The 23,728-nt window shown below is 39.1% G+C and overlaps 1 protein-coding gene across 2 annotated transcripts; it reads left to right on the top strand.

Annotated features, from left to right (window-relative positions):
• Nucleotides 1-156: 156 nt before the first annotated feature.
• LOC129847414 (zinc finger protein 271-like) lies at nucleotides 157-23,127 on the top strand. 2 transcript variants are annotated; one of them, XM_055915202.1, is made up of 3 exons: nucleotides 157-659; nucleotides 7,063-8,560; nucleotides 20,677-23,127. In XM_055915202.1, exons 1-3 carry the CDS (start codon nucleotides 395-397, stop codon nucleotides 22,265-22,267), a joined length of 3,354 nt encoding a protein of 1,117 aa, XP_055771177.1. In that variant the 5' UTR covers nucleotides 157-394; the 3' UTR covers nucleotides 22,268-23,127. The 2 variants fall into 2 exon arrangements, with proteins under 2 accessions (XP_055771177.1, XP_055771176.1); XM_055915201.1 differs by lacking the exons at nucleotides 157-659; nucleotides 7,063-8,560 and adding an exon at nucleotides 13,110-13,695 and having other exon boundaries at nucleotides 20,439-23,127.
• The last annotated feature ends 601 nt before the right edge of the window (nucleotides 23,128-23,728 follow it).

The raw sequence follows: 23,728 nt of genomic DNA on the forward strand, positions 1-23,728 counted from the left end.
TATATAATAGTATTATTTAATTCAATTCATTTACAATAATCTTTGTCTGAAAATAAAATATGATCCTCAACTGCGTTTCCCCTCCAGTCAGCAGACGGCGATGTGCGTCTTTCAGGGGACGCTGCCAGCGTGACGTATAATCTAGTGGACGGTTCTTCATAAACAGCTCGTCAACCACCTCGGTAGCTTGCTAGCCAACATAGCCGAAAGATTCAAGCTATTTAGACGCTTTCGGTGTATATTAGCTACTGTGTTTTAGACACACTTAGGTCGTATCTACTTGTTAACCTATTTAATATTACGTTATTTTGTATCAGTCAGCTATAGGAGCTGGCTGGTCCAATTAGCACTAGCCTAGTCGCTAATGATAGCTAGCTAGCTAACGTCCCCGACCATGAGCTCCCTAAACATCACCTCTCCTGTTAAAGAAGAGGTGATCTGCTGGACGGAGAAAGAAGCTCTTGTGAAAGAGGAGAAGGAAGAAGACAATATCACAGTAAAACAAGAAGTAGAGGGTGAGGCTGTTACAGTGACAGAAGAGAAAGACGTTACAGTGAAAGATGCGTTCAGAGTGAAAGAGGAGGATTTTACTGTGAAAGAAGAGGAGGATGTAGTTTTTCGTGTGAAAGAAGAGGAGGTTGGAGATCTGTTTAACACCAGTAAGTACCGTCTCTGCAGTCGTTGAACCAATATGCAGTAAAGGGGTTCTACACTGTAATGTTGTTCTGTAGGAATGGCTGAAGCTACACTGTAACGTGTAGAACATCAAGAGTGGACCATCAACAAAACATTAACAATTGATCAAATGCATCCAATGACAATGCCTGAAATACTGTAGTCCTCAATATCTCCTATTAGATTAGCCCAATATGTAGTCTTAAAGGGGCAATCAGTAGTTGTTACATCCATTTTGGGACTTATACATTAATGATATGTACCCATTGCTTCTTTAAGAATTCACTTACAAATGCCTCATGAGCTTAGTTCAACTATCGTACCCCATCAGAACCCAAAATATAAGCTTTTTTTTATTCCAATGTTTGTCAGTAAATATAAACAAACACGGTATATCCTCAAAACATGGTTAAAATTATAATGTTGATATCATGGATGGTTGCATTTCTCCATCCCCATCCCTCAGCTTTTTACCGAAACGGGCAGGGAGTACGCTTTGTTATTGTTTCTACTGCTGATTGCTGCCCCCGTTACTCCTCAAGGTCCAAGGACTATATGTTATTTTCAGAGGTAGACTGGTTCTGGCAGCTAAAATAGTCAAATATTCCATCTAAATGTGAATCCATTCTCAATTGCGATACATTTCTAGAAACATAAATCGCTGCACTTTCATATCAATTCAGAATAATTTCACACAATACTTTCATATCACATCAAAGTAAGTAACCAGTTGAAATACCCCAAACGGTAAACCAAATTCGTTTCTTGTAATTTCACCTTCCTTTAGGCTTCTTTTTCTTCTTTGGACTTTATATGGCAGTTGGCAACCAACTTTAAGGTGCATTACCACCATCAACTGGACTGGAGTGTGATCTTTCAATCACCCACGTGGGTATATACCAAGACAGTCACGAAGAGGGCAAAACAAAACCTTTTCCCCCTCAGGAGATTGAAAAGATTTATCATGGGTCCCCAGATCCTCAAAAGGTAATACAGCTGCACCATCGAGAGCATCCTGACCGGTTGCATCACCGCCTGGTATGGCAACTGCTCGGCATTTGACCGTAAGGCGCTACAGAGGGTAGTGAAAACAGCCCAGTACATCACTGTGGCCAAGCTTCCTGCCATCCAGGACCTATATAATAGGCGGTGTCAGAGGAAAGCCCACAAAATTGTCAGAGACTCCAGTCAACAGTATAGACTGTTTTCTCTGCTACCGCACGGCAAGTGGTACCGCAGCGCCAAGTCTAGAACCAAAAGCCTCCTCAACAGCTTCTACCCCCAAGCCATAAGACTGCTGAACAATTAATAAAATCACCACCGGACAATTTACATTGACCCCCCCCCCCACCCCCCTCCCTTTTGTGCACTGCTGCTACTCGCTGGTTGTTTGTTACCTATGCATAGTCACTACACTCCCCTACCTTCATGTACAGATTACCTCAACTAGCCTGTAACCCCGCACACTGACTCAGTACCGGTGCCCCCTGTATATTGCCTCCACACTGACTCGGTACCGGTACCCCCTGTATATAGCCTCCACACTGACTCAGTACCGGTGCCCCCTGTATATAGCCTCCACACTGACTCAGTACCGGTGCCCCCTGTATATAGCCTCCACACTGACTTGGTACCGGTACCCCCTGTATATAGCCTCCACACTGACTCGGTACCGGTGCCCCCTGTATATAGCCTCCACACTGACTCAGTACCGGTGCCCCCTGTATATAGCCTTCACACTGACTCAGTACCGGTGCCCCCTGTATATAGCCTCCACACTGACTCAGTACCGGTGCCCCCTGTATATAGCCTCCACACTGACTCAGTACCGGTGCCCCCTGTATATAGCCTCCACACTGACTCAGTACCGGTGCCCCCTGTATATACCCTCCACACTGACTCAGTACCGGTGCCCCCTGTATATAGCCTCCACACTGACTCGGTACCGGTGCCCCCTGTATATAGCCTCCACACTGACTCGGTACCGGTGCCCCCTGTATATAGCCTCCACACTGACTCAGTACCGGTGCCCCCTGTATATAGCCTCCACACTGACTCAGTACCGGTGTCCCCTGTATATAACCTCCACACTGACTCAGTACCGGTGCCCCCTGTATATAGCCTCCACACTGACTCGGTACCGGTGCCCCCTGTATATAGCCTCCACACTGACTCAGTACCGGTGCCCCCTGTATATAACCTCCACACTGACTCGGTACCGGTGCCCCCTGTATATAGCCTCCACATTGACTCAGTACCGGTGCCCCCTGTATATAGCCTCGTTATTGTGTTACTTTTTATTATTACTTTTTTATTTTAGTCCACTTAATAAACTTTTTCTTCTTGAACTGCACTGTTGGTTAAGGGCTTGTAAGTAAAGCATTTCACAGTAAAGTCTAAGTTCGTGTCTTGACGGATTTGTAAAAAAACGGTTTGTCATAAAACACTATATATATATTTTTTTTAAATGTTGCTGACACCCCCCCCTGAGGTGTCTCATTATTGGGATTCATTGCTGATTCCTACCTGTAGCTCACTATGAGGTGTCTAGTGATATAGGTTAAGGGCCCTGTTGGAGATTGGTGGTTGGTAGCGGAGTCGAGGGAACAAGCAGGGTTGGACAGGGCCATGTTATTTTCCCACACACAGTCTCTGTGGTTCATATGAACCCCATTCCTGGGAATTAGATTTGATTACAAATCGCCCCTGTCTGTTACCACTCCGCTGTCTGTCCCATTCCCAGTTAGGTTACGAGGCGCTTTGTTACCAGTACCTTGACTGGTTGATAGGGGAAACCTCCATGCTTATTATAGAACAAATAATTAGGGAAAAACTTTTTAGTAAACTGAAATAAAATACGGACAATTCCTTCGACCTCATTGCTTTGTTTTTGCTCTGACATGCACTGTCATCTGTGGGACCTTATACAGACAGGTGTGTGCCTTTACAAATCATGTCCAATCAATTGAATTTAACACAGGTGGACTCTGAACAAGTTGTAGATACATACTTACTGGCAAAACTCCACTTAATTTAAAGAAACACAGCCATGTCTATATATTTTGTAATTTCTAATGAATTCTGTATTGTATTATGTAGAAGAGTGGCCTTTGCTCGATCCTTGGCTTGTGCGAGCCGGAACGGCTAATAGGTCATCTCCTGTTTCTGAAGCGTGAGGAAGACTCAGGGGTTTTATGTAATGTTATGTACACTACCGTTCAAAGTTTGGGGTCACTTAGAAATGGCCTTGTTTTTGAAAGAAAAGCACATTTATTGATCAGAAATACAGTGTAGGCATTGTTAATGTTGTAAGTGACTATTACGAGTCTTATAGCAAATGGTCTGAATACTTATGTAAATAAGGTATTTCTGTTTATTACCTGTTTTCACTTTGTCATTCTGGGCTACTGATGACACCCCTCTGAAACAAGATAACCATCAGAAAAAAAACCTCTTCCTTAGCCTACTCCTCCCGCTGCTGCTGGCCTTCGTAAATTCTGATGTTATGCTCCTATAGTTTCTGGTAATAGGCTACACCAGCAGTCGTTATGCTCCTATAGTTTCTGGTAATAGACTACACCAGCAGTCGTTATGCTCCTATAGTTTCTGGTAATAGACTACACCAGCAGTCGTTATGCTCCTATAGTTTCTGGTAATAGGCTACACCAGCAGTCGTTATGCTCCTATAGGTTCTGGTAATAGACTACACCAGCAGTCGTTATGCTCCTATAGTTTCTGGTAATAGGCTACACCAGCAGTCGTTATGGTCCTATAGTTTCTGGTAATAGGCTACACCAGCAGTCGTTATGCTCCTATAGTTTCTGGTAATAGGCTACACCAGCAGTCGTTATGCTCCTATAGTTTCTGGTAATAGGCTACACCAGCTGTCGTTATGCTCCTATAGTTTCTGGTAATATGCTACACCAGCAGTCGTTATGCTCCTATAGTTTCTGGTAATAGGCTACACCAGCAGTCGTTATGCTCCTATAGTTTCTGGTAATAGGCTACACCTGCAGTCGTTATGCTCCTATAGTTTCTGGTAATAGATTACACTGGCAGTCGTTATGCTTCTATAGTTTCTGGTAATAGGCTACAGCAGCAGTCGATATGCTCCTATAGTTTCTGGTAATAGGCTACACCAGCAGTCGTTATGCTCCTATAGTTTCTGGTAATAGGCTACACCAGCAGTCGTTATGCTCCTATAGTTTCTGGTAATAGGCTACACCAGCAGTCGTTACGCTCCTATAGTTTCTGGTAATAGGCTACACCAGCAGTTGCTATGCTCCTATAGTTTCTGGTAATAGGCTACACCAGCAGTCGATATGCTCCTATAGTTTCTGGTAATAGGCTACACCAGCAGTCGTTAAGCTCCTATAGTTTCTGGTAATAGGCTACACCAGCAGTCGTTATGCTTTTATAGTTTCTGGTAATAGGCTACACCAGCAGTCGTTATGTTCCTATAGTTTCTGGTAATAGACTACACCAGCAGTCGTTATGCTCCTATAGTTTCTGGTAATAGGCTACACCAGCAGTCGTTATGGTCCTATAGTTTCTGGTAATAGGCTACACCAGCAGTCGTTGTGCTCCTATAGTTTCTGGTAATAGGCTACACCAGCAGTCGTTACGCTCCTATAGTTTCTGGTAATAGGCTACACCAGCAATCGTTATGCTCCTATAGTTGCTGGTAATATGCTACACCAGCAGTCGTTGTGCTCCTATAGTTTCTGGTAATAGGCTACACCAGCAGTCATTATGCTCCTATAGTTTCTGGTAATAGGCTACACCAGCAGTCGTTATGCTCCTATAGTTTCTGGTAATAGGCTACACCAGCAGTCGTTATGCTCCTATAGTTTCAGTCAGCAACCTTTTCCATTTGGTGCCAAGTTATCTGACCATTACTACTGATCTGGTGCAAATTGTGATTTTCATATTCACATTTTATTGGAACAGTTTCATTTAATTTATAATAGTCTTTGTATCTCAACATCATTCTCTGTGGTTAATCTACATTCTATTTAAATTAAGTTATAAAGAAACATTTTTATTGACATTGCTAAGTTAAAAAAAAAAAATAACTAAGTAAAGCCATTTTTTAAAATTATGAAATGCACTCGAACTATGTATCATTTAGTGTCTCTTTATGTTACGCTGGGAAACAGTTTTCATGGGCACAGAAATCCTAAATCATTTCAGAGTTTGCTAAACCCAATGGTTCTAACCGAGAGTTACCTTAACTTTATTGACACCCAAATGGATACTGTCATGAACGCGGTTCTTCAATAATTACACATAATTCTTAATACTGTAGCTGTTTAGTTAGTCACATGTTCAACTATCATCAGCTAATCCAGGAAATCATTTTCTGAATGACAGTCACATGACAAACATCACGACATGCAACAACAACCAAAGTGCTTCTTCATTCATTACTCTGGTAAAGACAGTTATGCCGTGCTCCACGTTGGATCCAACATCCCTAACAAATTGATGTTTATAATGTTATTGTCTGCTTGATTTACAGTAGGGTCTCGTTAGTCTGTTTAGACACAGAGATACTTAGCTCATAATGTGTAGAGAACTGTTCCTTGATGGATAGGCTGTTGTACAACACACAGAGCTATTTTCCTTTATTTGTTGTTAGGTGAAGTTATGGGTCCTACAGTAGGTCTGTTATTGTTAGGTGAAGTTATGGGTCCGACAGTAGGTCTATGTTATTGTTAGGTGAAGTTATGGGTTCTACAGTAGGTCTATGTTATTGTTAGGTGAAGTTATGGGCGAATTTGGCAAACAGCGTACAAACCCTCATTGTCAGGCTGATGGAAAAGCTAGACAAAAAGCATTTTACTGGTTGAAGAGTTTTTTAAGTACAAAGCGGTTGATTTGCGATGATGACACAAACATATTATAAGCAGGACATTCAAACGAGCCTTACAATTATAATCCAAAGTAGTGTGAAATGCACTCAAGCAACCTGGAAATGGAGGTTACTCCCCTGAGTTTTCCCCCATTCACATTCAGAATACTTAGTGAAAAACTAAAATCTTTGCTCACCATTTTCGCTCCAGGCAGATATACTACATACAATTTTATTAAACACAGAAAGGGGCCTATATTGGAGACCAAAGTCGTCTGGCACAGTGCTTAGAGTTTCAACAACATGAATAACTTATTTCAAGACAACACGCTTAGATGTTACTACTAATGTGAAAACAAGACAAAATATGACTGTTCTTGCCTATTTTAAGACAAATTTCAAATAATCATTACATTCATTACAGACGTCAATTGTTGTACAACATCATGGCTACGCTGTTGGCATCACTTTTTACAGTGGATTTCCGCTGTGGTGGGCCTTTAACCATCTGTCTGACTTTGTTGTTCACACAGGAGAGAGACGGGACTACCGTGGGTCCTCTGGGGAGCCTCAACAACCTCATGATGCTGACGAGGCAGAGAAGAGTCTCTCCAGATCAGAACACATCAAGAAACACCAGCGGAGATCCACAGGGAAGAAACCTCACTGCTGCTCTGACTGTGGGAAGAGATTCACCTCCTTAGCAGGCATTAAAATTCATCAGAAAATCCACACAGTAGAGAAACCTTATAGCTGTCAATGTGGGAAGAGTTTTACTCATTCAACCAGACTGATATCACACCAGAGAACACACACAGGAGAGAAATCGTATAGCTGTGATCAATGTGGGAAGAGTTTTGTTACATCTGGCCATCTGAAAATACACCAGAGAACACACACAGGGGAGAAACCGTTTAGCTGTACTCAATGTGGTAAGAGTTTTACTCAGCTAAGCAACCTTATATCACACCAGAGAACACACACAGGAGATAAACCATATAGCTGTGGTCAATGTGGGAAGAGTTTTGGTCAATCTAGCACTCTGACTCTACACCAAAGAATACACACAGGAGAGAAATCTTATAGCTGTACTCAATGTGGTAAGAGTTTTACTCAGCTAAGCAGCCTGATATCACACCAGAGAACACACACAGGAGAGAAGCCATATAGCTGTAATGAATGTCGGAAGAGTTTTATTCACCTAAGCAGCTTGATGTCACACAAGAGAACACACACAAGAGAGAAATCTTATAGCTGTACTCAATGTGGGAAGAGTTTTGATACATCTAGCCATCTTATTGTACACCAGAGAATACACACAGGAGAGAAACCTTATAGCTGTGGTCAATGTGGGAAGAGTTTTGGTCAATCTAGCACTCTGACTCTACACCAGAGAATACACACAGGAGAGAAATCGTATAGCTGTGGTCAATGTGGGAAGAGTTTTACTACATCTGCCCAACTGACTCTACACCAGAGAACACACACAGGAGAGAAACCTTATAGCTGTGATCAATGTGGGAAGAGTTTTACTACATCTGCCCAACTGACTCTACACCAGAGAACACACACAGGAGAGAAACCTTATAGCTGTGATCAATGTGGGAAGAGTTTTGCTGCATCTAGCACTCTGACTCTACACCAGAGAATACACACAGGAGAGAAACCTTATAGCTGTGATCAATGTGGAAAGAGTTTTGGTCGATCTGGCCAGCTGACATCACACCAGAGAATACACACAGGAGAGAAACCTTATAGCTGTGATCAATGTGGAAAGAGTTTTGGTCGATCTGGCCAGCTGACATCACACCAGAGAATACACACAGGAGATAAATCTTATACCTGTGGTCAATGTGGGAAGAGTTTTACTACATCTAGCATTCTGACTGTACACCAGAGAACACACACAGGAGATAAACCTTATACTTGTGGTCAATGTGGGAAGAGTTTTACTACATCTAGCTCTCTGACTGTACACCAGAGAATACACACGGGAGAGAAACCTCATAGCTGTGATCAATGTGGGAAGAGGTACACTGATAAAAGATCTCTGATTAAACATCAGAAAATACATGGAGTTGTTTCATGATATCAATGAATTAATGTCACAATGTAGAATGTTTTAACATTGTAGTAGGAGTATTTAAATGATGTCACAATGTAGAACCCTAAATGTTTGTCCCCTGTTCTATTGATTTCAGCATGATATGGATATTAGCCTCAGGGTAAAAATCCAGGCTCTGAATTGGAAGAGTACTATTTATGTAATTTAACAAAAAGTGACTAACACAAAAAGAGCTGTGTTACACTTACCATGTTGATGACCCACTTGAATCATAATGCAACACTTCGAAATGTAGCGATCTATTTTCTACAAATTGTCCTCTAATCAGGGATGTACACATTATTCCCATATTCTGTGTGTTTTTTGAGCTTTTAGTTTTAACAGGACGCGTAACCTCATCTCCCTTCTGTCACACAATTAATTTTGACATGATATCGATGAGTGATGACAAATAAGTGTTGTGTTCCTTTGTTTAGTGACCCCTACATTTAAATGCATCACTCCAAAATGTAGCTGACTGTCTTCTGCAGGTTGTCCTCTAACCAGTGAGGTAAAATATATCTCCCATTTCCATGTGTTTTTTTAGTTGTTAGTTTCAACAGCAAGTACATTCTGATTTCCCCCCTAATCGATATCAGTGATTTATTGCTACTTGTCAAAACAACAGTGTTTCTGGTGCTTGTGCAGTTTATAAGGTGCTTGTTTTTAAAAATATTATTATTGTGGCCGATGTTTGTGTATATACCACATGTTAGGTTTTCAATTTATCCCAAACTGTTTCTGCATATTGGTTATTGATTTGAACACGTTAAACTGTGTTTTGACATTGGGGCTATCCCACCTAGCAACTATGCAACCAATTATTTCATATTTACATTTTATGTAACATTTGGTAATGATAATTATTTATGCAACCAACTGACAATTATATTGACATTGTGCTTTTAGAATATCAAGGTTAATTCTCACATGTGCCAAACCAAATGTACTAGAGCATGACATTGGGGACTGGACCCAGATCCAACAACATGCCTATCTAGTGAACCCTGAAAAGAGAGAGAAGCTCTGCAGTGAGGTGGAAAGTTACTGGATATTGCAGGAGTTTCTTCTTGAAATCAGACACGTCCGCGGTAAGGACAACCTGGTTGCTGATTGTCTCACGGGGGGCAGTCAAAAATATTTGTGTTTTGCGTTTAGCCAGTGCGTTGCCATGGATCACAATTTATTTTGACTGCACGGTTTTCCGTATTGGAGATGAGTTTTGTTTGGGCTCGTTCCAAGGGGACGAGAGTTCTAGAAGCTAGTGAGTTTTAGGAAGACGAGAGTTCTAGAAGCTAGTGAGTTTTTGAATTCTATAGAAAGAAAAAGGAGAAAAGTTATGATTGTATATTATTATTTAGAAATTGTTTTTTTTCTTGTTTTTAATTGTTGATAGCCAGTAGACACCATGTTTATATTGGTGAAGCATTGTGGTTGATTATAATGTGAAATGGAAGTTGTTTTCTGTTGGTGGTGAGCAAACTTGTCCAACAAAAATATAGGATATATTTGTTGTCTTAAGGGGGGAAGGTGTTACAGGCTTTATTGCGTATAGCTCGTTAGCACGTAGTACGCAACACCTTTAGTTGCTCCACCTTTTTGGGTTGCTTCCTGTCTTTAAGTTTGGTGTGGGTTTTTCTTTTGTTTGGCTCTTCTTGGGCAGATTTAGTGGGTGTCATGGTGGGTGTCTTTTAGGTCCCAGTTGTTACCAGTCAATTTTCAATCGATGCCCCCGTAGTGTCTTTCAGAGCCCATCCTAAAAAACAAGTTATGTTTTGGGTTGGATGTAGCATCATATTGTTAATATTTGAATCAATGGCATTTCCTTTGCAATGCTCATTAGTTAGTTGTTCTTCGTTTTTTTTTATCCTCAATACTTCTGTTTATTTTCACTGTTTTTTCCTGTGAAGCCATTGTGTTGCATCCATGTCTGAAATGTGCTGCATAAATAAAGCTTGATTTGATTTCAACAAATGAATCCAATGACTGACCAATCAACAGACTCTTGGTCCTTCTTAGTATTTGTTAATGAATAGAATACAGTATATACATATGAGATGAGTAATACATAGACTAAGATACAGTAGAATAGGATAGAATACAGTATATACATATGAGATGAGTAATACATAGACTAAGATACAGTAGAATAGAATACAGTATATACATATGAGATGAGTAATACATAGACTAAGATACAGTAGAATAGAATACAGTATATACATATGAGATGAGTAATACATAGACTAAGATACAGTAGAATAGGATAGAATACAGTATATACATATGAGATGAGTAATGCCAGATATGTAAACATGCAGGAGATCCATGAAGGAAAGATAGTGATGGTGCTCAGTGACGTTGTTGCAAATGGTGGGGAACAACCAATCACGATGAGGGATCGCCAGCTGTGAACGCTTTAGCATGCTGGAGACAACCATGGAGAATGTGAATCAAGTGTTCCAATTGTAAAACGTTTGATTTAATTACATCAAGTGTTCCAATGGTAAAACGTTTGATTTAATTACATCAAGTGTTCCAATGGTAAAACGTTTGATTTAATTACATCAAGTGTTCCAATGGTAAAACGTTTGATTTAATTACATCAAGTGTTCCAATGGTAAAACGTTTGATTTAATTACATCAAGTGTTCCAATGGTAAAACGTTTGATTTAATTACATCAAGCGTCCCAATGGTAAAACGTTTGATTTAATTACATCAAGCGTTCCAATGGTAAAACGTTTGATTTAATTACATCAAGTGTTCCAATGGTAAACCGTTTGAGTTCATTGTGACGCGTCACGTTGCTGTTTATTGCCACATTGGGATGCAACCTTTTTTTAACCAGTTCTGATGGTTGTTAAAAGTGGGATTTTGACATTATTATCGTTAAATCAACACACTGGACACTCCCAACACTCCCACCTATCAATATCTTTGGCACCGTAGACATCAAGTCACTTGACAGTAATGTTCCATACAATGTTGCATTCCATGTTTGAAAGGTCATTTTCATTGAAGACAAGACATATTAACATTCCATAAAATTTTAAATCAAGGCTGAGGCTCAAAATAGTCGCCTTCACTTTACTTAAAGTGTAGGAAGCAGTGGAGTAAAACAATTTACTCACCAACAACAGCATTGCCTTAAAGTCCCACATGATGATGTAATGACATCACAATACCCCATAATGACATCACAATACCCAATGATGATGCGTTGTTACACCATGTTGGAGCAGTATAGACCTAGTCTGTTCATTATATACATCTACATGATGTATTGTTACACCATGTAGGATCAGTATAGACCTAGTCTGTTCATTATATAGGAGCAGTATAGACCTAGTCTGTTCATTGTATAGGAGCAGTATAGACCTAGTCTGTTCATTATATTCATCTACATGATGTATTGTTACACCATGTAGGAGCAGTATAGACCTAGTCTGTTCATTATATACATCTACATGATGTATTGTTACACCATGTAGCAGCAGTATAGACCTAGTCTGTTCATTATATACATCTACATGATGTGTTGTTACACCATGTAGGAGCAGTATAGACCTAGTCTGTTCATAATATACATCTACATGATGTATTGTTACACCATGTAGGAGCAGTATAGACCTAGTCTGTTCATTATATACATCTACATGATGTATTGTTACACCATGTAGGAGCAGTATGGACCTAGTCTGTTCATTATATACATCTACATGATGTGTTGTTACACCATGTAGGAGCAGTATAGACCTAGTCTGTTCATTATATACATCTACATGATGTATTGTTACACCATGTAGGAGAAGTATAGACCTAGTCTGTTCATTATATACATCTACATGATGTATTGTTACACCATGTAGGAGCAGTATAGACCTAGTCTGTTCATTATATACATCTACATGATGTATTGTTACACCATGTAGGAGCAGTATAGACCTAGTCTGTTCATTATATACATCTACATGATGTATTGTTACACCATGTAGGAGCAGTATGGACCTAGTCTGTTCATTATATACATCTACATGATGTATTGTTACACCACGTTGGAGCAGTATAGACCTAGTCTGTTCATTATATTCATCTAAATGATGTATTGTTACACCATGTAGGAGCAGTATAGACCTAGTCTGTTCATTATATACATCTACATGATATATTGTTACACCATGTAGGAGCAGTATAGATATACAGTAGCTAGCTGCTAATTTAGATGTAGTATAACTTGATGAAACTGCCTTAAATGTGCTGTGGTAAACATTTTTTATCCGCACTAATCAATCAACACATTCCTGTCTTTGTATGTCTCAATATAATGGTATTATTTAATTAAATCCATTTACAATAATCTTTGTCTGAAAATAAAATATGAACCTCAACTGCGTTTCCCCTCCAGTCAGCAGACGGCGATGTGCGTCTTTCAGGCGACGCTGCCAGCGTGACGTATAATCTAGTGGACGGTTCTTCATAAACAGCGCGTCAACCACCTCGGTAGCTTGCTAGCCAACATAGCCGAAAGATTCAAGCTATTTATACGCTTTCGGTGTATATTAGCTACTGTGTTTTCGACACACTTAGGTCGTATCTAGTTGTTAACCTATTTAATATTACGTTATTTTGTATTAGTCAGCTATAGTAGCTGGCTGGTTTAGTTAGCACTAGCATAGTCGCTAATGATAGCTAGCTAGCTAACATCCCCGACCATGACCTCCCTAAACTACCCCCCTCTTGTTCAAGAAGAGGCGGTCTGCTGGACGGAGAAAGAATCTCTGGGGCAGAACATTGTCGTGAAAGAAGAGGAGGAAGAAGAGGATTTCACAGTAAAACAAGAAGTAGAGGGTGAGGCTGTTACCCTGAAAGAAGAAGAGAAAGACGTTACAGTGAAAGAAGAAGAGAAAGACGTTACAGTGAAAGAAGAGGCGTTCAGAGTGAAAGAGGAGGAGGAGGTTACAGTAAAAGAAGAGGAGGATGCCGTTTTTGAAGTGAAGAAGGAAGGGGAGATTACTGTCACATTGGAAGATGAAGAGGAGATAGGAGATCTGATTAGCACCAGTAAGTACCGCCTTAAATTCGTTTTTTACTTGGGATATTCGGAGTTGGCTCGTCAATACCTCTTCAACGGAGGGCCCAGGATGATGACTGATATGTCTAGAATCAGACGACGTAGAGAACAAGCTACCCCTTGTTTTCTCCGTTCCGTTTCCAAAAAGTGACTTAACATATATATTTCAGAAGGGTCTATCTGCTGACCGCAGACTGGGGGGCACGGCATGGAGTGATGATTTACTGCACACAGTGCCCCCCAATAGTGCCATGTGAGAGTTGGGTTGGCTACACCAAAGATTATGGATATACTGACAAGATGTCTCGCCGCCCTAACAAGGGGAGTCGTTGTCCACAAAGCGGCACTGCGGGTTGTCTAGCTCCCGCCTATCCTTTCTTTGGATTGGTTGATTCATCTTATTATTGTAATCTATTGTTTATATTCTATGAGGGTTGTTGTCGTCAACCGCCTGTATTCAATGGAGAGAGATGCTAAGCTACTAGCATGAATATGCATAGCGATCTGGAGACAACTCCTATAGTGTTTTTTATCAAAGTTGTCGGTATGTCACGCGTCCACATAACAACTTAAGCATTACGAAACTTCTGTTGGATCAAGTAAACCTCACGTAGCAAATAAGCCATTAATTTTGTTGTTGACCAAATTCGACACTTTCCACATTGGGTTGATAATTGTTTCCACTTGGATACAACCTACTGTAGCCTACTGGCATGACCTAGAGAGATACAACCTACTGTAACCTACTGGCATGACCTCGAGAGATACAACCTACTGTAACCTACTGGCATGACCTAGAGAGATACAACCTACTGTAACCTACTGGCATGACCTAGAGAGTTACAACCTACTGTAACCTACTGGCATGACCTAGAGAGATACAACCTACTGTAACCTACTGGCATGACCTAGAGAGATACAACCTACTGTAACCTACTGGCATGACCTAGAGAGATACAACCTACTGTAACCTACTGGCATGACCTAGAGAGTTACAACCTACTGTAACCTACTGGCATGACCTAGAGATATACAACCTACTGTAACCTACTGGCATGACCTAGAGAGATACAACCTACTGTAACCTACTGGCATGACCTAGAGAGATACAACCTACTGTAACCTACTGGCATGACCTAGAGAGATAAAGTTGTAAAGTTCCTGGATTTTAAACAAATATTTGGCCAAAAATGTAATATGCATCCCTTTATTCTAAAATGTATCACAATACCCCATAATGACATCACAATACCCCATAATGACATCACAATACCCCATAATGACATCACAATACCCCATAATGCCATCACAATACCCCATAATGCCAAAGCAAAAACAGGTTTCGATTTTTTGCAAATGTATTGAAATTATTCCCCAGGATAACTAGTCTCAGAGTAATGTAAGAACCCAGGATAACTAGTCTCAGAGTAATGTAAGAACCCAGGATAACTAGTCTCAGAGTAATGTAAGATCCCAGGATAACTAGTCTCAGAGTAATGTAAGATCCCAGGAGAACTAGTCTCAGAGTAATGTAAGATCCCAGGAGAACTAGTCTCAGAGTAATGTAAGATCCCAGGATAACTAGTCTCAGAGTAATGTAAGATCCCAGGATAACTAGTCTCAGAGTAATGTAAGATCCCAGGATAACTAGTCTCAGAGTAATGTAAGATCCCAGGATAACTAGTCTCAGAGTAATGTAAGATCCCAGGATAACTAGTCTCAGAGTAATGTAAGATCCCAGGATAACTAGTCTCAGAGTAATGTAAGATGCCAGGATAACTAGTCTCAGAGTAATGTAAGATCCCAGGATAACTAGTCTCAGAGTAATGTTAGATCCCAGGATAACTAGTCTCAGAGTAATGTAAGATCCCAGGATAACTAGTCTCAGAGTAATGTAAGATGCTTGGAAAAAGAAGCTGAAAAGAATAACAGAACGGCACCATTAGAACTAAAATGTGTCGCCTGGATATCAGACCCCCAACCCTCCAAACTGTAAATAAATAATAAAATGTGTATCCTGGATGTCAGACCCCCAACCCTCCAAACTGTAAATAAATAAATATGTGTCTCCTGGATGTCAGACCCCCAACCCTCCAAACTGTAAATAAATAATAAAATGTGTCGTCTGGATGTCAGACTCCCAACCCTCCAAACTAAATAAATAATAAAATGTGTCGCCTGGATGTCAGACCCCCAACCCTCCAAACTGTAAATAAATAATAAAATGTGTCTCCTGAATGTCAGACCCCCAACCCTTCAAACTAAATAAATAATAAAATGTGAATCCTGGATGTCAGACTCCCAACCTTCCAAACTGTAAATAAATAAATAAAATGTGTCTCCTTGGCAACAGTAGAACCTCAGCACTTTTACTGTATATGTCGAGACAAAGGAATGATGTAAACAAATAATCCAAAATATTTTTGTCAATGAGACAGTATATAAACAAAGGAATGACCGAACCCCCTTTGGTGACTGAATGCTTGTAAGGAAAACTAGATGATCAAAACATTAGATCACATCAAATAAGCCTGAGTGGTTTCACCACCTCCCAGACTATACTACAGTTATAACTATACATAGTTATACAGGATACTACAGTTATACAGGATACTACAGTTATAGAGGATACTACAGTTATACAGGATACTACAGTTATACAGGATACTACAGTTATACAGGATACTACAGTTATACAGGATACTACAGTTGTAACTATACATAGTTATACAGGATACTACAGTTATACAGGATACTACAGTTATACAGGATACTACAGTTATAACTATACATAGTTATACTGGATACTACAGTTATAACTATACATAGTTATACAGGATACTACAGTTATACAGGATACTACAGTTATAACTATACATAGTTATACAGGATACTACAGTTATACAGGATACTACAGTTATAACTATACATAGTTATACAGGATACTACAGTTATACAGGATACTACAGTTATACAGGATACTACAGTTATAACTATACATAGTTATACAGGATACTACAGTTATACAGGATACTACAGTTATACAGGATACTACAGTTATACAGGATACTATAGTTATACAGGATACTACAGTTATACAGGATACTACAGTTATAACCATACATAGTTATACAGGATACTACAGTTATAACTATACATAGTTATACAGGATACTACAGTTATAACTATACATAGTTATACAGGATACTACAGTTGTAACTATACATAGTTATACAGGATACTACATTTATACAGGATACTACAGTTATACAGGATACTACAGTTATACAGGATACTACAGTTATAACTATACATAGTTATACAGGATACTACAGTTATAGAGGATACTACAGTTATAGAGGATACTACAGTTATAACTATACACAGTTATCCAGGATACTACAGTTATACAGGATACTACAGTTATACAGGATACTACAGTTATAACTATACATAGTTATACAGGATACTACAGTTATACAGGATACTACAGTTATACAGGATACTACAGTTATACAGGATACTACAGTTATAACTATACACAGTTATACAGGATACTACAGTTATACAGGATACTACAGTTATAACTATACATAGTTATACAGGATACTACAGTTATACAGGATACTACAGTTATAACTATACATAGTTATACAGGATACTACAGTTATACAGGATACTACAGTTATACAGGATACTACAGTTATACAGGATACTACAGTTATACAGGATACTACAGTTATAACTATACATAGGTATACAGGATACTACAGTTATAACTATACATAGTTATACAGGATACTACAGTTATAACTATACATAGTTATACAGGATACTACAGTTATAACTATACATAGTTATACAGGATACTACAGTTATAACTATACATAGTTATACATGATACTACAGTTATAACTATACACAGTTATACAGGATACTACAGTTATACAGGATACTACAGTTATACAGGATACTAAAGTTATAACTATACATAGTTATACAGGATACTACAGTTATAACTATACATAGTTATACAGGATACTACAGTTATAACTATACATAGTTATACAGGATACTACAGTTATACAGGATACTACAGTTATACAGGATACTACAGTTATACAGGATACTACAGTTATACAGGATACTACAGTTATAACTATACATAGGTATACAGGATACTACAGTTATAACTATACATAGTTATACAGGATACTACAGTTATAACTATACATAGTTATACAGGATACTACAGTTATAACTATACATAGTTATACATGATACTACAGTTTCTATACACGTTTCGGATACTACAGTTATACAGGATACTACAGTTATACAGGATACTAAAGTTATAACTATACATAGTTATACAGGATACTACAGTTATAACTATACATAGTTATACAGGATACTACAGTTATAACTATACATAGTTATACAGGATACTACAGTTATACAGGATACTACAGTTATACAGGATACTACAGTTATACAGGATACTACAGTTATAACTATACATAGTTATACAGGATACTACAGTTATACAGGATACTACAGTTATAACTATACATAGTTATTCCAAAGGTGGGCTACTTACTATCCACTGTTTGCAAGCCACCGTTGCTGATCTATTTTATTTATTTATTTCACCTTTATTTAACCAGGTAGGCAAGTTGAGAACAAGTTCTCATTTACAATTGCGACCTGGCCAAGATAAAGCAAAGCAGTGTGACACAGACAACACAGAGTTACACATGGAGTGTAACAAACATACAATAATCAAACATCAATAATACAGTAGAAAAATAAGTCCAAGATAAAGCACAGAGAACTGTTCCTTTATTCAGGACATTTAGAATGATAACGCACTACAGATTATTGTCCTGTTAGGACAGTTTTTTGTATTCAGATCTCTGAAATGCACTCTAACTATGTAACATTTAGTGCCTCCTTATGTTACGCTGGGAAAACAGTTTTCATGGGCACAGAAATCCTAAATCATTTCAGAGTTTGCTTAATCAAATGGTTCTAACCTAGTCACCTTAACTTTATTGACAACACCCAAATGGATACTGTCATTAATGTGTTTCTTCAATAATTACACATAATTCTTAATACTGTAGCTGTTTAGTTACTAAACTATCATCAGCTGATGCAGGAAATAATTTTCTGAATGACAGTCACATGACAAACATCACGACATGCAACAACAACCAGCTTCTTCATTCATTACTCTGGTAAAGACAGTTATGCCGTGCTCCACGTTGGATCCAACATCCCTAACAAATTGATGTTTATAATGTTATTGTCTGCTTGATTTAATGTAGGGTCTCGTTAGTCTGTTTGCTCAGAGAGATACTTTGCTCATAATGTGTAGAGAACTGTTCCTTGATGGATAGGCTATTGTACAACACACAGAGCTATTTTCCTTTATTTGTTGTTAGGTGAAGTTATGGGTCCTACAGTAGGTCTATGTTGTTGTTAGGTGAAGTTATGGGTACTACAGTAGGTCTATGTTATTGTTAGGTAATGTTATGGGTCCTACAGTAGGTATATGTTATTGTTAGGTAATGTTATGGGTCCTACAGTAGGTCTATGTTGTTGTTATGGGTACTACAGTAGGTCTATGTTGTTGTTAGGTGAAGTTATGGCTTCTACAGTAGGTCTATGTTGTTGTTAGGTGAAGTTATGGCTCCTACAGTAGGTCTATGTTATTGTTAGGTGAAGTTATGGGTCCTACAGTAGGTCTATGTTGTTGTTATGGGTCCTACAGTAGGTCTATGTTGTTTTTAGGTGACGTTATGGGTCCTACAGTAGGTTTATGTTGTTGTTATGGGTCCTACAGTAGGTCTATGTTGTTGTTATGGGTCCTACAGTACACTATGTATGTCATGCAACAACAACCAAAGTGCTTCTTCGTTCATTACAGGTATATTTGTTGTTAGGTGAAGTTATGGGACAATTTGGCAAACAGTGTACAAACCCTCATTGTCAGGCTGATGGAAAAGACAAAGAACATTTTACTGGTTGAAGGGTTTTTTAAGTACAAAGCGGTTGATTTGCGATGATCACACAAACATTATATTAAGCAGGACATTCAAACGAGCCTTACAATTATAATCCAAAGTAGTGTGAAATGCACTCATAAGCAACCTGGAAATGGAGGCTACTCCCCTGAGTTTTCACCCATTCACATTCAGAATACTTTGTGAAAAACTAAAATCTTTGCTATAACTATTATCCTCACTAGCGGGAAGGAGTTTCTACAACCAGATATACTACATCTATAACTAGTGGTTTCCTCATTACCAGATATGCTACATCCATAACTATCGGTTTCCTCATTACCAGATATACTACATCCATAACTAGCGGTTTCCTCATTACCAGATATACTACATCCATAACTAGTGGTTTCCTCATTAGCAGGGAGGTGTTTCTACAATTTGATTGTATGTGCTTCGCCCTCGTGCCACAATTTTATTAAACACAGAAAGGGGCCCATATTGGAGACCAAAAGTCATCTGGCTCAATCATCGATGTTACTACTAATGTGAAAACAATACAAAATATGATTATTGTTGCTAATTTTAAGACAAATGTCAAATCATTACATTCATTACAGACGTCAGTTGTTGTACAACATCATGGCTACGCTGTTGGCATCACCTTTTACAGTGAATTTCCACTGTTGTGGGCCTTGAACCATTTGACTTTGTTGTTCACACAGGAGAGAGACGGGACTATCGTGGATCCTCTGGGAATCCTCAACAACCTCATGATGCTGACGAGGCAGAGAAGAGTCTCTCCACATCAGAACTCCTCCAGAAACACCAGCAGAGACCCGCAGGGAAGAAATCTCATTGCTGCTCTGACTGTGGGAAGAGATTCACCTCATCAGGCATTAAAATTCATCAGAGAACACACACAGGAGAGAAACCATTTAGCTGTGTTCAATGTGGGAAGAGTTTTGATCAATCTTGCCATCTAATTCAACACCAGAGAACACACACAGGAGAGAAACCTTATAGCTGTGATCAATGTGGGAAGAGTTTTAGTCAATCTGGACAGCTGACAGTGCACCAGAGAACACACACAGGAGAGAAGCCTTACAGCTGTGGTCAATGTGGGAAGAGTTTTACTACATCTAGCAATCTGACTACACACCAGAGAACACACACAGGAGAGAAACCTTATAGCTGTGATCAATGTGGGAAGAGTTTTGATCAATCTGGACAGCTGACAGTGCACCAGAGAATACACACAGGAGAGAAGCCTTACAGCTGTGGTCAATGTGGGAAGAGTTTTACTACATCTGGTCATCTGACTCTACACCAGAGAACACACACAGGAGAGAAACCTTACAGCTGTGATCAATGTGGGAAGAGTTTTGGTCATTCTGGCACTCTGACTTTACACCAGAGAATACACACAGGAGAGAAACCTTATAGCTGTGGTCAATGTGGGAAGAGTTTTACTCAGTCAACCAGCCTGATATCACACCAGAGAACACACACAGGAGAGAAACCTTATAGCTGTGATCAATGTGGGAAGAGTTTTACTACATCTAGCAATCTGACTCTACACCAGAGAACACACACAGGAGAGAAACCTTATAGCTGTGATCAATGTGGGAAGAGTTTTTGTCAATCTAGGGATCTGACAGTGCACCAGAGAACACACACAGGAGAGAAACCTTATAGCTGTGGTCAATGTGGGAAGAGTTTTACTACATCTGGCTCTCTGACATTACACCAGAGAACACACACAGGAGAGACACCTTATAGTTGTGGTCAATGTGGGAAGAGTTTTACTACATCTAGCAATCTGACTCTACACCAGAGAACACACACAGGAGAGACACCTTATAGCTGTGGTCAATGTGGGAAGAGTTTTACTCAGTCAACCAGCCTGATATCACACCAGAGAATACACACAGGAGAGAAACCTTACAGCTGTGGTCAATGTGGGAAGAGTTTTACTACATCTGGCCATCTGACTCTACACCAGAGAATACACACAGGAGAGAAACCGTATAGCTGTGGTCAATGTGGGAAGAGTTTTGGTCGATCTGGCCAGCTGACATTACACCAGAGAATACACACAGGAGAGAAACCTTACAGCTGTGGTCAATGTGGGAAGAGTTTTACTACATCTGGTCATCTGACTATACACCAGAGAATACACACAGGAGAGAAGCCTTATATCTGTGATCAATGTGGGATGAGTTTTACTTCATCTAGCCAGCTGACTTTACACCAGAGAACACACACAGGAGAGAAACCTTATATCTGTGATCAATGTGGGATGAGTTTTACTACATCAAGCCATCTGATTCGACACCAGAGAACACACACAGGAGAGAAACCTTATAGTTGTAATCATTGTGAGAAGAGTTTTCCTACATCTGGCCAGCTGACTTCACACCAGAGAACACACACAGGAGAGAAACCTTATAGCTGTGATCAATGTGGGAAGAGTTTTACTAGATCTAGCTATCTGACAGTGCACCAGAGAACACACTCAGGAGAGAAATCGTATAGCTGTGACCAGAGATAATCTGATAAAAGATCTCTGACTAAATTTCAGAAAATACATGAAGGAGTTGTTTCATGATATCAATGAAATGATGTCACAATGTAGAATGTTTTAACATTGTAGTAGGAGTGTTTTAATGATGTCACAATGTAGAACCCTAAATGTTTGTCCCCTGTTCTATTGATTTCAGCATGATATGGATATTAGCCTCAGGGGGAAAATCCAGGCTCTGAATTGGAAGAGTACTATTTATATGATTTAACAAAAAGTGACTAACACAAAAAGAGCTGTGTTACACTTACCACGTTGGTGACCCACTTGAATTAAAATGCAACACTTCAAAAATGAAAATAAAATCTAGGCTCTGAAATGAAAGAGTACTATTTATGAGATTTAGTAAGTACACATTATTCCCAGATTCCGTGTGGTTTTGAGCTGTTAGTTTTAACAGGACGTGCAACCTCATCTCCCTCCTGTCGCACAAATGATTTTAGCATGATATCGATGAGTTATGACAAATAAGTGTTGCGTTCCTTTGTTTAGCGACCCCTACATTTAAATGCATTCCAACATCACGTACAACCTGATTTCCCCCCTAATCGATATCAGTGATTTATTGCTACTTGTCAAAACAACACTGTTTCTGGTGCTTGTGCAGTTTATAAGGAGCTTGTTTAAAAAAATACAAGAATTATGATTATTGTGGCAGTTTGTGTAAATAGCACATGTTATGTTTAGGTTTTCAATTTATCCCAAACTGTTTCTGCATATTGGTTATTGATTTGGACACGTTAAAACTGTGTTTTGACATTGAGGCTATCCCACCTAGCACAATGTAATTGAAAAGACGTTGAAAATAAGACTATGCAATCAACAACAAATTTTTGTTTTATTTTTTATTATACCATGCCTTACCATTAAGTTAATTATTGACAATACATATTATCAAAGGGGTGTACATTTGGTTTTGGTATTTCATATTTACATTTCATGTAACATTTAGTAATGAAATTTATTCATGCAACCAACTGACAGTTTTTTGGGTACAATTATATTGACATTGTTGCCCTGTTTTTAGAATATCAGGGTTAATTCTCACATGTGCCAAACCAAATGTACTAGAGCATGACATTGGGGACTGGGCCCCGATCCAACAACATGCCTATCTAGTGAACCCTGAAAAGAGAGAGAAGCTCTGCAGTGAGGTGGAAAGTTACTACGGATATTGCAGGAGTTTCCTCTTGAAATCAGACATGTCTGTGGTAAGGACAACTTGGTTGCTGATTGTCTCAAGAATGGGCAGTCAAAAATATTAGTGTTTTGCGTTTAGCCATTGCGTTGCCATGGATCACAATTTATTTTGACTGCACGGTTTTCCTGTGGGTTTTGTTTGGGCTCGTTCCAAGGGAACGAGAGTTCTAGAAGCGAGTGAGTTTTTCAAAAAATTCTAGAAACTACTTTTTTTTAAACTTTTTTTTTTTA

This window comes from Salvelinus fontinalis, unplaced genomic scaffold, assembly GCF_029448725.1.
Source record: "Salvelinus fontinalis isolate EN_2023a unplaced genomic scaffold, ASM2944872v1 scaffold_0829, whole genome shotgun sequence".
Taxonomy (NCBI): Eukaryota; Metazoa; Chordata; class Actinopteri; order Salmoniformes; family Salmonidae; genus Salvelinus; species Salvelinus fontinalis.